The sequence below is a fragment of the Symphodus melops genome (assembly GCF_947650265.1).
Source record: "Symphodus melops genome assembly, chromosome: 20".
Classification (NCBI taxonomy): domain Eukaryota; kingdom Metazoa; phylum Chordata; class Actinopteri; order Labriformes; family Labridae; genus Symphodus; species Symphodus melops.
This window is the reverse complement of record NC_136710.1, coordinates 3,559,050-3,575,358: the sequence shown is the minus strand read 5'-3', so window position 1 is coordinate 3,575,358 and position 16,309 is coordinate 3,559,050. Positions and strand designations below refer to the sequence as shown.

Sequence of the window (16,309 nt, the reverse complement as noted above, 5' to 3'; positions counted from 1 at the left end):
GCACACCAGCAAATCCAGCGCCACTGACCCCCGGCACGCCAGCAAATCCAGCGCCAATGACCTCCGACACGCCAGCAAGTCCGGAGCCACTGACCTTCTGCACACCAGCAAATCCGGCGCCTCTGACCGTCGGCACGCCAGCAAATCCAGCGCCAATGATCTTCGGCAAGCCGGCAAATCCAGCGCCACTGACCCCCGGCACGCCAGCAAATCCAGCGCCAATGACCTCCGACACGCCAGCAAGTCCGGAGCCACTGACCCCCGGCACGCCAGCAAATCCAGCGCCAATGACCTTCGGCAAGCCAGCAAATCCAGCGCCTCTGACCTTCTTCACACCAGCAAATCCGGCGCCTCTGACCTTCTTCACACCAGCAAATCCGGCGCCAATGACCTTCGGCACGCCAGCAAATCAAGTGCCAATGACCTTCGGCACGCCAGCAAATCCGGCGCCAATGACCTTCGGCACGCCAGCAAATCCAACGGCAATGACCTTCGGCAAGCCAGCAAATCCGGCGCCAATGACCTTCGGCACGCCAGTAAATCCAACGCCAATGACCTTCGGCACGCCAGTAAATCCAGCGCCACTGACCCCCGGCACGCCAGCAAATCCAGCGCCACTGACCCCCGGCACGCCAGCAAATCCAGCGCCCATGACCTTCGGCAAGCCAGCAAGTCCAGCGCCAATGACCGTCCGCACGTCAGCAAATCCAGCGCCCATGACCTTCGGCACGCCAGCAAATCCAGCGCCACTGACCCCCGGCACGCCAGCAAATACAGCGCCACTGACCCCCGGCACGCCAGCAAATCCAGCGCCCATGACCTTCGGCAAGCCAGCAAGTCCGGCGCCAATGACATTCGGCACGCCAGCAAATCCAGCGCCACTGACCTTCGGCAAGCCAGCAAATCCAACGCCAATGACCTTCGGCACGCCAGCAAATCCAGCGCCACTGACCCCCGGCACGCCCGCAAATCCAGCGCCACTGACCCCCGGCACACCAGCAAATCCAGCGCCCATGACCTTCGGCAAGCCAGCAAGTCCGGCGCCAATGACCTTCGGCACGTCAGCAAATCCAGCGCCAATGACATTCGGCACGCCAGCAAATCCAGCGCCTCTGACCTTCGGCAAGCCAGCAAATCCGGCGCCTCTGACCTTCGGCAAGCCAGCAAATCTGGCGCCAATGACCTTCGGCACGCCAGCAAATCCGGCGCCAATGACCTTCGGCACGCCAGCAAATCCGGCGCCACTGACCTTTGGCACGCCAGCAAATCTGGCGCCTCTGACCGTCGGCACGCCAGCAAATCCAGCGCCAATGACCTCCGACACGCCAGCAAGTCCGGAGCCACTGACATTCAGCACACCAGCAAGTCCTGCAGCTGCAGAGGTCCTAACAGAGGCGACAAACCAACCGTGTATGCTTCACAAGTCCAAAATGTTCATATAAACACAAAGGAGTGAAGTTTGACGGAAGGTTTTGTCTTTATTTGCAGCGTTTCAAACTCCACCACCGGTTTTTGATCCCACAACCAGAACTCGTCGAACCCTTCAATTCTGCACTGGTGCAACGCAGGTACCGCACATTCTCCATAACTTTAATGTCTTGCTGAAGAACAAATTCTGTTTTACAAATGAAATATGTTTTTGCACTTCCCTCAGCTGCAGAAAATGAGTCTTTGGGCCCAAACACAGCAGAAAGACACAGAGAGAGAGAGGAAGGAACGACAACTAGCAAAGGTACCAAACTAATCCAAAACTAGCGATATGGTCCAGCAAAATAGAAAATTATCACTGCTGATCGTGCTGTGTACAGTGGCCACAAGGGCCAATCACGGACCAATCAGCTGCCTGAGAGAAGATTTTCTGGCACGGTCCGTCGTACGACTGCACACATTCACACAGTGCGAGCAGAGCCACAAGCCAATTTCAACTTTGTGTGTCTGAAGTTACCATGGCAGCAGCAAACTGTGGGAGGAAACTTTGTAGTCGCTCCCAGCTTTCATTGGACGAGAAACGGGGTACACCCTGGACTGCTGGCCTGTCAAACACAGGGCTGACATAGTTTTAGATCATAAAAATCATTACAATCTGTGCAAATGTGTTTTTCTTTTAAGGAAAGGCATGACAGGATCAGGGCAGATTTACTGCAAAAAATTGAGATGATAGAACAAAAGATGGACGAAGTTAAATCATCGTCAAAGGAATGCAAGGTAGGCCAATTTGTTGAATCTAGATTGTTCTTGGACTGATGTAATACACTGTATATATAAAGCTTGTTATTCTGCTCAGGTCGGCTTGGATACTGAATGGCTGGAGATCAACAATGTCTTCTCGGGTGTGATGAAAGATGTAGAGGAGGCTTGGCGCAAAGCCCTACAACCTCTGGAGGAGAGGTCGGTCATGTCTCGGTTCTGAATAAAAAACAGGAATGCTTAAAAAGTACAGAACGCATTGATTGTACAGTATACTTTATGAAGACTAATGTATTCAGTGTTTGGTTCAGGAGACACAGAGTGAAGAAGGAAACACAAGACCTTGTCAAAAAACTGGAAAAGGAAACTGACAAACTCAAAGAGGCCATTGAGGAGCTGGACCAGAACCAAGACTTGCAGGTGAGCCCAGAGGATCTGAAATCAAAGTTTTTGAGATTTGACCCCCTTAAAACTTAAGCAAGTCTTCATATGTTTGATCCAGCTTCTACCCAGGTTCTTCCCATTTAATTTAACATGTTTTCCCTCCTTGATCACAGATCTTTCCTCTTTCTGACCTTGACGACTCTTGGAAAACTGTGACTGTCGACACTTCATTCTTCTTTGGTACACTCACAACTACAACCTCAAACATGATCAAAAACATTCAGAAGAAACTAGAGGAACTCTCCTCTACTGGTGAGTAGCTTCGGTATCTAATCACAATGAAGTCTGCATTGAATTCATTATCACCCGTTTCAATATCAACTCTCGTTCAACAGAACTCAAGAGGACTTCCAAGTTTGCAGGTGTGTGACTCAAAATCAGCTCTAACAAGAAACTTTGTAGGCAAGAAAATGCTGTCAGTCGTTGTGAGGGTGCTTACTTTCTTAACTCTGTGAGACTGGTGAGAAGAATCAGTTTACTGCAGTTAGAGGGATGTTCTCCCTGGGTTTTATGGAGTTGTCTTTTTTTTTTTTTTTTTTTAGATATTTCCATACCAGTTAAAAATTACGTCTCTTGAATTCAATCCAATGTGAAAAAGGTTTTATTCAAGGACAAGAACAATGCAAATGTTGTGCTCTCAGTTTAAAGATATACTTCGTGAATCATAGGAGCCTTTTCTTGTTATTCCGAAGTTTCCACTTTGTTCTCACAAATCTCTTCCTGTTGTAAATCTGCAGTGGATGTGAAGCTGGACCCGGCCACTGCTCATTCATTCCTCAAGCTTTCCCCTGATGGGAAGAAAGTGAGTGACGGAGGAAAGGATCAGGGAGTTCCTTCCTCTTGGAAGAGGTTTGACATGTTCGGCAGTGTAATGGGGCTCAACAGGTTCACCTCTGGGAAGTCCTACTGGGAGGTGGACGTCAAAAACAAGTCCGGTTGGGATCTGGGTGTAGCAAAAGGGAACGCAAACCGCAAGGGGAAACTATCCCTGAGCCCAGATAATGGTTACTGGGTTACTGTACATTATGAAGATGAGAAGTACGCAGCGATGTCAACTCCCCCTGCCAGCCTCGCCCTCACAGAGAAACCTCAGAAGGTGGGAGTGTTTGTGGATTACGAGCAAGGTCTCGTGTCCTTTTACGATGTGATTGCGAAATCTCACATCTACTCGTTCACTGGGTGTTTGTTTAACGGTGAGATTAGGCCTTATTTTAGTCCACATCTTAAACAAAACCACAAAAACTCCGCTCCTCTCATTATCTCTGCCGTGAATTAGTCGGAGTACGTCTCGTAAGCCGCCTGTGTTCTTCACTCGGTATGAAATATAAAGATATATATATATATGTATGTATATATACAATACATATACTCAAACATGTATTGTCATGTTTAATCATTATTTTAATTCGAGATTGATATCAAGGTATTTTCCATTGAATAATATATAGTCATATACAACCTCCATAGAAATGTATAAATATGGGTTTAGAATAGGATTTTACAGTGGCATTATATTTCCTGACATTGTTTTAATCACTTATAATGAACATGTTTCTGTCTTGGTCATATGGAGTGTTTTTCTGTTTATATGGTGTATTTTTAAATCATTTAATTCCTGTTTATACACTCGTGAGGATATTTTAATTCTATTTTTAGTTTGATGTAATATATATTTTTACATGTGTGAAGTTGCTGACACGATGCTAAAATGTATCAAATAACCAAAGAGAAGTGTACTTTCTGTTACTGTAAGTAGACTAACCCGTCTACAAATCATCTGAAACGGGTCTCTGTTTGTTTTTGTACATTTTACTATTAAATATAGTTCTACAACATTTGGTATTAACTCTATCAACTTGTTTTTTTCACTTAGTGCATATTCATCTGTTTCATCATGTTTTTAAACTTACTGACAACTCTAATCGTCAGGATGACTGAGATCAAGATTTCAGTGAGTTCATGGGGCAATCACAAGGTGGTTTGAATTGCATCACTTGTCATATAAGTATGACACAGAGTTTACCCAAAGCACAGGCAAAATTTACGAGAACAAAGATTGTAAGTTTATCAATTTATGAAATTAATTTTTGCTGGCCTTTTTTAACTTAGTAGTGCCCGTGCCAACCTTACTCCTCTTTTTTATCAGTGTGTGCATGCGCTCCCAGTCTGCAGCAGGCTGATAACATGAGTCAGCTGTTTTTAAGGTGCTAATTGCTGATAAACGCAGACACGGTGAAAGTGAATGGAGAAAAGTTTAAATGACCGTCTGACCTGATGATGTATGTTCCTGAACATCAAGACTCGGTCCTTACCATGCACAGATTGTACTGAAAAGGTCAAGTGTGCTCATAGAAGAAGACGCTTTCTACCCATTGAAAATAAACAGAAAAAAAATAGTCTCGTCGTACAGCACCCGGTTGGCTTCCCCGAGGGCAGAGGGGTGAACATAGTGTGTCCGGGGTGTGTGATATCATAGTGGACCTATGCCTACTTTCTAAATTGCCTTACCCTTCTACATTACAAGAAAAAGTCTTTGCAGTAGGCAAGAGGTGCTATACTTTTTTTGTATGTTGTACTAAGTTGCAGAGGTGGGACAAAGTCAATGGTTTGCAAGTCACAAGTAAGTCTCAAGTCAAGTCCCAAAGGTCCTAACCTTTGAATTTCGAGTCCTGAATTCTGTGTTGAACAATGTGTTCCACTCAATCAGATCACTGATTTGGATCATTTTAGATCAGGTCAGAAAATTATTAAATATATATTTTTGCTGGCCTTTTTTAACTTAGTAGTGCCCGTGCCAACCTTACTCCTCTTTTTTATCAGTGTGTGCATGCGCTCCCAGTCTGCAGCAGGCTGATAACATGAGTCAGCTGTTTTTAAGGTGCTAATTGCTGATAAACGCAGACACGGTGAAAGTGAATGGAGAAAAGTTTAAATGACCGTCTGACCTGATGATGTATGTTCCTGAACATAAAGACTCGGTCCTTACCATGCACAGATTGTACTGAAAAGGTCAAGTGTGCTCATAGAAGAAGACGCTTTCTACCCATTGAAAATAAACAGAAAAAAAATAGTCTCGTCGTACAGCACCCGGTTGGCTTCCCCGAGGGCAGAGGGGTGAACATAGTGTGTCCGGGGTGTGTGATATCATAGTGGACCTATGCCTACTTTCTAAATTGCCTTACCCTTCTACATTACAAGAAAAAGTCTTTGCAGCAGGCAAGAGGTGCTATACTTTTTTTGTATGTTGTACTAAGTTGCAGAGGTGGGACAAAGTCAATGGTTTGCAAGTCACAAGTAAGTCTCAAGTCAAGTCCCAAAGGTCCTAACCTTTGAATTTCGAGTCCTGAATTCTGTGTTGAACAATGTGTTCCACTCAATCAGATCACTGATTTGGATCATTTTAGATCAGGTCAGAAAATTATTAAATATATATTTTTGCTGGCCTTTTTTAACTTAGTAGTGCCCGTGCCAACCTTACTCCTCTTTTTTATCAGTGTGTGCATGCGCTCCCAGTCTGCAGCAGGCTGATAACATGAGTCAGCTGTTTTTAAGGTGCTAATTGCTGATAAACGCAGACATGGTGAAAGTGAATGGAGAAAAGTTTAAATGACTGTCTGACCTGATTATGTATGTTCCTGAACATAAAGACTCTGTCCTTACCATGCACACATTGTAGCTATTAAAGTCCATATAGATCATGGAGTTAGTAGGTACGCGTGATGGCTGGCGCTCTGGTGTGTGTGCGCGCGTGTGAAGCTGAAGCTGCAGGTTTACCAAACTCGCGCAAAAGTCACCATATTCACAAAAAAACTCTTGATTTGAAAAGCGTTGGTTTTTAAAAAAAAAAAAATAATCGCACCCATGTTGCAGCAAATCCCATAATATTCTCAGCACTGTTGATTATATTTTCAGTGTCAAACTCTGTGATTCTGTCAATGTTTTATGCATCGCAGAAATCAAAGGGACCTAAAATAATAACACAGTAAAACCTCAAGTATTGTCGAGTCATTAGGCTCAAGTCCAAGTGAAGTCACGAGTCATTGATGTCAAAGTCCAAGTCGAGTTGCAAGTCTTTCACGATTTTGTCAAGTCGAGTCCAAAGTCATCAAATCCGTGACTTGACTGACATTACCTCTTTTTGGCACAGTAATAATATACAGCAATATATTGAGTTATTAGCCCTGTAGTGTGATTCTCATATGGATGGATTTCTTAATCATGGACAGATCTTCTGTAAAGCAGTTTGAATCAGCCAAACCTGAAACATCGATAGCATTAATATGCAGCTTATCTTTGCTGTTTATATTTCTCATTTGTCTTTTAATTGCTTTAGTGTTTTTTTATTTTATTTTGGTGTTTGTATGTGTGGCTGCTCTTTGTTTGTTTGAAACTCTGTCAATTTTATTTTGTAAAAGTTTTTTCAAAAAAAGATCTATAACTTTAATCTTCATCCAACATGTAATGATAATGATAGCATTTAAATGATGAGTCAGCATGGCATAGCTGGGATGAGTTAAAGCCAAGGGGTGTGGATACTTATATGTGACTCCTCTACTCTCCTTGCATCATTTCCCTTCAAAACGAAGCTGGGTAAGTGAGAAATTACAAAAACGAGCAGGTGTAAGAACAAGGAGGAACAAACAACTGTGGAAACCCACAAGGTAGGCACAAATGGATAAGAATGAAATCAAAATGAAAGTGACACTGAGCAGAATTAGAGAATACACTTTTAGAAAATAGTAATAGCAAGTTTCAAGGACTGAAGCTCTGCTGAGCGTTTGTGCGCTGGACAAAGAGATGTCTTAATGAAAACATTCTGTTGACACCGACTCGGAGCGGCCGCACTGAAAAGGTCAAGTGTGCTCATAGAAGAAGACGCTTTCTACCCATTGAAAATAAACAGAAAAAAAATAGTCTCGTCGTACAGCACCCGGTTGGCTTCCCCGAGGGCAGAGGGGTGAACATAGTGTGTCCGGGGTGTGTGATATCATAGTGGACCTATGCCTACTTTCTAAATTGCCTTACCCTTCTACATTACAAGAAAAAGTCTTTGCAGTAGGCAAGAGGTGCTATACTTTTTTTGTATGTTGTACTAAGTTGCAGAGGTGGGACAAAGTCAATGGTTTGCAAGTCACAAGTAAGTCTCAAGTCAAGTCCCAAAGGTCCTAACCTTTGAATTTCGAGTCCTGAATTCTGTGTTGAACAATGTGTTCCACTCAATCAGATCACTGATTTGGATCATTTTAGATCAGGTCAGAAAATTATTAAATATATATTTTTGCTGGCCTTTTTTAACTTAGTAGTGCCCGTGCCAACCTTACCCCTCTTTTTTATCAGTGTGTGCATGCGCTCCCAGTCTGCAGCAGGCTGATAACATGAGTCAGCTGTTTTTAAGGTGCTAATTGCTGATAAACGCAGACACGGTGAAAGTGAATGGAGAAAAGTTTAAATGGCTGTCTGACCTGATTATGTATGTTCCTGAACATAAAGACTCGGTCCTTACCATGCACAGATTGTAGCTATTAAAGTCCATATAGATCATGGAGTTAGTAGGTACGCGTGATGGCTGGCGCTCTGGTGTGTGTGCGCGCGTGTGAAGCTGAAGCTGCAGGTTTACCAAACTCGCGCAAAAGTCACCATATTCACAAAAAAACTCTTGATTTGAAAAGCGTTGGTTTTTAAAAAAAAATTAAAAATCGCACCCATGTTGCAGCAAATCCCATAATATTCTCAGCACTGTTGATTATATTTTCAGTGTCAAACTCTGTGATTCCGTCAGGGTTTTATGCATCGCAGAAATCAAAGGGACCTAAAATAATAACACAGTAAAACCTCAAGTATTGTCGAGTCATTAGGCTCAAGTCCAAGTGAAGTCACGAGTCATTGATGTCAAAGTCCAAGTCGAGTTGCAAGTCTTTCACGATTTTGTCAAGTCGAGTCCAAAGTCATCAAATCCGTGACTTGACTGACATTACCTCTTTTTGGCTCAGTAATAATATACAGCAATATATTGAGTTCTTAGCCCTGTAGTGTGATTCTCATATGGATGGATTTCTTAATCATGGACAGATCTTCTGTAAAGCAGTTTGAATCAGCCAAACCTGAAACATCGATAGCATTAATATGCAGCTTATCTTTGCTGTTTATATTTCTCATTTGTCTTTTAATTGCTTTAGTGTTTTTTTATTTTATTTTGGTGTTTGTATGTGTGGCTGCTCTTTGTTTGTTTGAAACTCTGTCAATTTTATTTTGTAAAAGTTTTTTCAAAAAAAGATCTATAACTTTAATCTTCATCCAACATGTAATGATAATGATAGCATTTAAATGATGAGTCAGCATGGCATAGCTGGGAAGAGTTAAAGCCAAGGGGTGTGGATACTTATATGTGACTCCTCTACTCTCCTTGCATCATTTCCCTTCAAAACGAAGCTGGGTAAGTGAGAAATTACAAAAACGAGCAGGTGTAAGAACAAGGAGGAACAAACAACTGTGGAAACCCACAAGGTAGGCACAAATGGATAAGAATGAAATCAAAATGAAAGTGACACTGAGCAGAATTAGAGAACGCACTTTTAGAAAATAGTAATAGCAAGTTTCAAGGACTGAAGCTCTGCTGAGCGTTTGTGCGCTGGACAAAGAGATGTCTTAATGAAAACATTCTGTTGACACCGACTCGGAGCGGCCGCACTGAAAAGGTCAAGTGTGCTCATAGAAGAAGACGCTTTCTACCCATTGAAAATAAACAGAAAAAAAATAGTCTCGTCGTACAGCACCCGGTTGGCTTCCCCGAGGGCAGAGGGGTGAACATAGTGTGTCCGGGGTGTGTGATGTCATAGTGGACCTATGCCTACTTTCTAAATTGCCTTACCCTTCTACATTACAAGAAAAAGTCTTTGCAGTAGGCAAGAGGTGCTATACTTTTTTTGTATGTTGTACTAAGTTGCAGAGGTGGGACAAAGTCAATGGTTTGCAAGTCACAAGTAAGTCTCAAGTCAAGTCCCAAAGGTCCTAACCTTTGAATTTCGAGTCCTGAATTCTGTGTTGAACAATGTGTTCCACTCAATCAGATCACTGATTTGGATCATTTGAGATCAGGTCAGAAAATTATTAAATATATATTTTTGCTGGCCTTTTTTAACTTAGTAGTGCCCGTGCCAACCTTACTCCTATTTTTTATCAGTGTGTGCATGCGCTCCCAGTCTGCAGCAGGCTGATAACATGAGTCAGCTGTTTTTAAGGTGCTAATTGCTGATAAACGCAGACACGGTGAAAGTGAATGGAGAAAAGTTTAAATGACTGTCTGACCTGATTATGTATGTTCCTGAACATAAAGACTCGGTCCTTACCATGCACAGATTGTAGCTATTAAAGTCCATATAGATCATGGAGTTAGTAGGTACGCGTGATGGCTGGCGCTCTGGTGTGTGTGCGCGCGTGTGAAGCTGAAGCTGCAGGTTTACCAAACTCGTGCAAAAGTCACCATATTCACAAAAAAACTCTTGATTTGAAAAGCGTTGGTTTTTAAAAAAAAAAAAAAAATCGCACCCATGTTGCAGCAAATCCCATAATATTCTCAGCACTGTTGATTATATTTTCAGTGTCAAACTCTGTGATTCCGTCAGGGTTTTATGCTTCGCAGAAATCAAAGGGACCTAAAATAATAACACAGTAAAACCTTTCACGATTTTGTCAAGTCGAGTCCAAAGTCATCAAGTCCGTGACTTGACTGACATTACCTCTTTTTGGCTCAGTAATAATATACAGCAATATATTGAGTTCTTAGCCCTGTAGTGTGATTCTCATATGGATGGATTTCTTAATCATGGACAGATCTTCTGTAAAGCAGCACGTAATGATAATGATAACGTTTAAATGCACTATCAGTACTTCTTTTGATACTTCAAATACATCATCACATATTGTAATAGTTTACACCAGTATGCTTTTAAATTCTTCTGATGAAAGTGTTGACAGTTGTCATAGTAACACTCCATCCCTATCAGTGTTGATATCCTTTCAGGACCAAGGAGAAAGCTGCACCAAGTTAAAACAGAGTTGATCATATCCTAACTGAGATGTCAATACATCTCAAGACATACAGAGTCACACTGATTATCACACAATGTTGTGAAATGTTTCATACAGGAAAATGTCTTCCAATGGGCAGAGGACTCAGCCGAGGAGCAAAGAATGCACACCCTGGGGCACTGAAAGTGAAGATGAAGATGAACTGGATGACAGTGAAGGGGACGACTCGCTTGAGGTCAACACCATTGAGTCTGGTGGGTCTTTTATTTGCAAAGCATGGATGTTACACATCACAAATAATTATAACTAAGTTTTTATCCAGTTTTATGATGTAAATTCCTCCCAAACTAGATTTTATTCAAACCAACCTCTTCAACATCTTTTCTGACAGAAACAGGAGACTGCTCAGACAAGGACCAGCAGGTTTGTCCCTGTGGGTGGACCAAGTGGACCACTAAACGTGGCCTGAGGACTCACCAGGTGATAAAAGGATGCACGCCAAGGGGCTTGGGAAATGAAGATAGTCAACAGCAAGACATGTTGCGAAAGTCCGGATTGAAGGCCAATCAGAAGGACTCCAGGCGTGATGTCGACAACTCAATTGAGGATAGTGAGTTTCATAATAAGATATCTGGTTGCACTGGTTCACTGCCAAACTAAGGCTGTTGATAGATATCACAGTTGTATTTTGATTGTCACAGTACAGGCTATGTTTGATCAATAGTCACAATTTTAAAATACTCCTATTTATGCTACTCAAATGTAAAATACACAGAATGTGCCACATTGAAAGGCAAAGAAAGCTACAAGCACTGTCTTTTAATACAGTCGAAATAGAGGATTCAGGATTCTGGGGTGGCACATCAGATTTGGTGTCAAATTCTTTTAAATTAGATTTGTTTAATCACACCTCTCCAATACCCTCATTAAGACGAGAGCCAGCAGGTTTGTTTCTGTGGGTGGACCAAGTGGACCACTTACCATGGCCTGAGGACTCACCAGGGGGAAAAAGGATGCACTCCAAAGGGACTGAGGATTCCACCGAGTGACCAACACTTCTGGAAGACTAAGTGGGAAGCAAACCACTCGAAGATAGTGACTTTCAGGAACGAGGTAGGAATTACAAAATACAGATTTTTGGGGCAATCAGCCAATCAAACAGTTAGAGGGGTAACATTGATAGCAATGCTCGTAATTGTGCTCATGGGATGTTAACCTCTGTTTTGGTTTGTCCACCATGTTGGTTCAGAATGAAATGAATAAATAATAAATTGTTTCCGGCGCCGCTCTGGGTGGCAGCTTGTTACGTTAGCTCCGTCCCCCTTGTTATTGTTTTTAAGTTTATTTTGATAATCTCAACGTTTTGTTTTTTTCCGGACAAGGAAAAGGAAAGACAGTACGAACCATGCGTGCCGTCTTTAATTATGGGGAACGTACAATCTCTCCGTAAGAAGATGGAAGAGCTGAGGGCGCTCACCCAGCTTCAGAGGGAATACCGCGAGTGCAGCATGATGATGTTCACAGAGACATGGCTGGATGAATCCATTCTGGACACGCGCGTAACTTTGGACGGCTTTCACCTTGTCAGATTGGACCGGAGCCTAAGGGAGAAGAAGAGAGGCGGGGGAATAGTGATGTTTGTGAATGAGAGATGGTGTAACCTTGAGCGCATCACCGTCAAAGATCAGCGCTGCACTAAGGATGTGGAGCTGTTGGCTGTAAGCATGCGGCCAAACAACCTGCTGAAGGAGTTTTCTGACGTCATGGCTGTGACTGTTTACATCCACCCCAAGGCTAACGCTGCTGCAGCCTGTGAAATCATCCGCAGTGTGGTGTCTCAGCAACAGACATCGCACCCCCAGTCTCTTATTCTTATCTCAGGAGACTTTAATCATGCTTCGCTGTCTGCCTATCTCCCTACCTTCACTCAGTATGTTGACTGCGACACCAGGAAAAACAAAACTTTGGACTTACTGTATGCAAACACCAAGGATGCATACAAATCATCACCCCTCCGCCGACTGGGGCGCGCTGACCACAACCTGGTGAGACTGCAGCCCATTTACATACCCCCCACAACTAGGCCTGAACAACATCTCAAGTCACAGGAGGTCATAGGAGGGGCCCTGAGGAAGGAGACAGGGAGTGGGCAAAACCCTGAGCACCCTGTCACCCCCATCAACAACCCTGAGCACCCTGTCACCCCCATCAACAACCCTGAGCACCCTATCACCCCCATCAACAACCCTGAGCACCCTGTCACCCCCATCAACAACCCTGAGCACCCTATCACCCCCATCAACAACCCTGAGCACCCTGTCACCCCCATCAACAACTCTGAGCACCCTGTCACCCCCATCAACAACCCTGAGCACCCTGTCACCCCCATCAACAACCCTGAGCACCCTGTCACCCCCATCAACAACCCTGAGCACCATATCACCCCCATCAACAACCCTGAGCACCCTGTCACCCCCATCAACAACCCTGAGCACCCTGTCACCCCCATCAACAACCCTGAGCACCCTGTCACCCCCATCAACAACCCTGAGCACCCTGTCACCCCCATCAACAACCCTGAGCACCCTATCACCCCCATCAACAACCCTGAGCACCCTGTCACCCCCATCAACAACCCTGAGCACCATATCACCCCCATCAACAACCCTGAGCACCCTGTCACCCCCATCAACAACCCTGAGCACCCTGTCACCCCCATCAACAACCCTGAGCACCCTGTCACCCCCATCAACAACACTGAGCACCCTGTCACCCCCATCAACAACCCTGAGCACCCTATCACCCCCATCAACAACCCTGAGCACCCTGTCACCCCATCAACAACCCTGAGCACCCTGTCACCCCCATCAACAACTCTGAGCACCCTGTCCCCCCATCAACAACCCTGAGCACCCTATCCCCCCATCAACAACCCTGAGCACCCTGTCACCCCATCAACAACCCTGAGCACCCTGTCACCCCCATCAACAACTCTGAGCACCCTGTCACCCCATCAACAACCCTGAGCACCCTATCCCCCCATCAACAACCCTGAGCACCCTGTCATCCCCATCAAGAACCCCGAGCACCCTGTCACCCCATCAACAACCCTGAGCACCCTGTCACCCCATCAACAACCCTGAGCACCCTGTCACCCCCATCAACAACCCTGAGCACCCTGTCACCCCATCAACAACCCTTCCCTCCTCCTCCACCAACGGCCTCTCCATTACAGCTGATCAGGTGAGAAGTCAGCTGAGAAAGATCAAGGCGAGGAAGGCCACAGGTCCTGATGGCATCAGCTCCAGACTCCTGAAGGACTGTGCAGATGTAACCCTTCTGGAGTAGTTACAGCATGCTAGGACCAATATTAGGTTCGACTACTAGAGCAGTGATTGATGTACAGTGCATTAATAACCACAGACCAGAAAACAAGTTAAATTGCCGGCTTATTAGATTTAGTTAAATACAGAAAAGACAGATGACATACAGTTGACATAAGATTCCAATATCACTTTAAGGAACAAAATGAAATATTCTTCCCTTTTGTTCAAGTGATTTAGTTTATCAATCCCTTTTTAGATTTAAACCTATTGTTTGGCTTAAAAGGATATTATTTTCAAGCTAGGTTATTATTTGTATTCATTTCAAGCTTTATCCTTCAATCATTATTTTTATTCATATCTAATCATGTTTAGGGGGTTTGTGGACCGCCCAGGAAACATATTAGAATTATAAAAACATGGTAAAGTGTATGTTGTATATGTGACCTTTAATGGTACTTTATAAACTTAAGCTTTTTTAGTATTATTGTATTTATGTGTTGTATTTGCGTTTGGTAAATCAATTTTCGACACCTGTGTTTTTGTAGGATTTTTTTTATGCCATAGATACCTTCCTTTTATGCCCCCCCCCCCTATTTATTCTGCATGTGCTTCTGTAGACATAGTCTTGTACTTCTTGTCGTATTAAACTCTTAACTTTTAACAATCCAAACGGGTTGGTCTGCCGCCTCTTTCTTTTGCAGCTGTTCAACAGTGTTACAGATGAGTGTTGTGTAAGAGTGCCAGCATACTGCAAGCTTTGCAGCGAGGCGTGGATGTTTGCAGCCAATGAAAGACAAACCTCCTGATTGTTTAAGCTGAAACGAAACTAAAACTTTTCATAGTGCATGGATAAAGGGCCAAATAGGAAATGACAGTCAGATCACAGAGAGGAGCATCGAGGTGACAGAGGACAAGGTAAGCTGCTAGAGAGTGATGTTTTAGCATTTTTATGTGATGTGTTTTTAATTTAAAATAACTTACAACCAAGAATCATTTCATTTAAAAAGTCAGTTACAGGTTAGGTTGTTGAGAAAAGGAATTTGAATTAATGATGTGAAACTATGAGCTTAGGTTAGTGTTAGAGTTTGAACAGTATCTTTGTACAGATGTCATTTCAACAGACATCACACCCCATACTGAAAGTTTATACCATTCTCCCCCATGTGTCTCACTGTTATCTTAAATTACCTGATTTTGACATGATGCTCAGTGGGTAGAGTCATCGTCTCTCAACTGGAAGGTCGAGGGTCTGATCCCCAGCTCCTGCGAGAAACATGCTCGATGTGTCCTTGGGCAAGACACTTAACCCTGAATCGCTCCCCTGTATGCAGTTTACTACTCCTGTGGTCGAATTTGCCCCACAGGGATAAATACAGTTTAGAAAAAAAAACCCACAAGAACAGTCAGCTCAAGTTTCCAAAATCTAAAGCAACAATTAGTTAATCTAGTCTACACAGCCAGCTGTTACCTGAATCACTGCAGGTTTTTAAAACAAGTTACAGAGTGCCAAAGTAAAGGGGGAAAAAGACCTTCCCCTTGGCAATCCGCCTGGTGCAGTTTCGGTAGATGGTTGTTTCATCATGAGCCTGGATTTGCCAATGCTTTGAATTTTTTTTCTTGTCACTGTAAGTTTTGCTGAAACCCTTTTTCTTTTTGTAAAATTTCTTGGGATGACACTTGTTATGCGTTGTGTCAAAACTTTAGACTCTTCTTCCTGATTGATTGAATCACATCCCTGTGTAGGCTGCCACACACACACACACACACACACACACACACACACACACACACACCATTCAAATGTGGCAATAGGAAACACGCCTGAGGGTAAGAGGGAGTAATTCAAATACAATGCAGGACTCAGGGTGTGTTTGAAAGACAGCAAACACACCATGGGTGTGTGTGTGTGTATGTGTGTAAAATATAATCCTCCATGCTTATTAGTTTAACCTCATTTTACCTAACAGCTGACGGTGTGCAAAAAAAGTTTAATTTCTTTTTTTACTTCTTAATCAAAAGAGTTGTTTAAATAGAATATGTACCTGTTTTAATGACGTTCATGTAATTTAACAGATAACAGTTTAAACACATGCGTCCATCCATTTTCTATACCATGTGACGCCATAGTGGAAGTTTGGTAAACAAGAGCAAGAGGTCTGCCATTTTTATTCTCACTACAGAGGAGTGATGTCCACCAGGAAAGCCTGTGGGGGGAGGGGGGGGGACTCCGTTTAAAATAAAAGAGACACACACCCTAAAACAGAGAGTTCCGAGAGAGCGGCACGATCGCTGTACTGACATCAATAAGAGCACAGTGCTTCCTC

General features: G+C 43.5%; 1 protein-coding gene and 1 long non-coding RNA gene across 6 annotated transcripts; both read left to right on the top strand.

Annotated features, from left to right (window-relative positions):
* Positions 1-2,806: 2,806 nt before the first annotated feature.
* LOC306841746 lies at positions 2,807-3,428 on the top strand. Its single transcript, XR_013781577.1, has 3 exons — positions 2,807-2,883; positions 2,967-2,993; positions 3,369-3,428. It is a non-coding gene; the product is annotated as an uncharacterized lncRNA (long non-coding RNA).
* Positions 3,429-8,987: 5,559 nt separating this feature from the next.
* On the top strand, positions 8,988-13,672 carry LOC306841728 (uncharacterized protein). Of its 5 annotated transcripts, none has more exons than XM_079371684.1 (5): positions 8,988-9,135; positions 10,777-10,913; positions 11,060-11,269; positions 11,591-11,772; positions 12,042-13,672. In XM_079371684.1, exons 2-5 carry the CDS (start codon positions 10,781-10,783, stop codon positions 13,566-13,568), a joined length of 2,052 nt encoding a protein of 683 aa, XP_079227810.1. In that variant the 5' UTR covers positions 8,988-9,135; positions 10,777-10,780; the 3' UTR covers positions 13,569-13,672. The 5 variants fall into 5 exon arrangements, with proteins under 5 accessions (XP_079227810.1, XP_079227809.1, XP_079227811.1 ...); XM_079371683.1 differs by having other exon boundaries at positions 11,057-11,269; XM_079371687.1 differs by having other exon boundaries at positions 9,006-9,135; positions 11,051-11,269.
* The last annotated feature ends 2,637 nt before the right edge of the window (positions 13,673-16,309 follow it).

Bases quoted from the DNA above. Each gene is read 5' to 3' on its own strand.
- LOC306841728 (XM_079371687.1), top strand. From the start codon at position 10,781: ATGTCTTCCAATGGGCAGAGGACTCAGCCGAGGAGCAAAGAATGCACA. The intron at 11,270-11,590 runs GTGAGTTTCATA...ACCCTCATTAAG, and splicing joins CGACAACTCAATTGAGGATA to ACGAGAGCCAGCAGGTTTGT. The intron at 11,773-12,041 runs GTAGGAATTACA...TTTCCGGACAAG, and splicing joins TAGTGACTTTCAGGAACGAG to GAAAAGGAAAGACAGTACGA.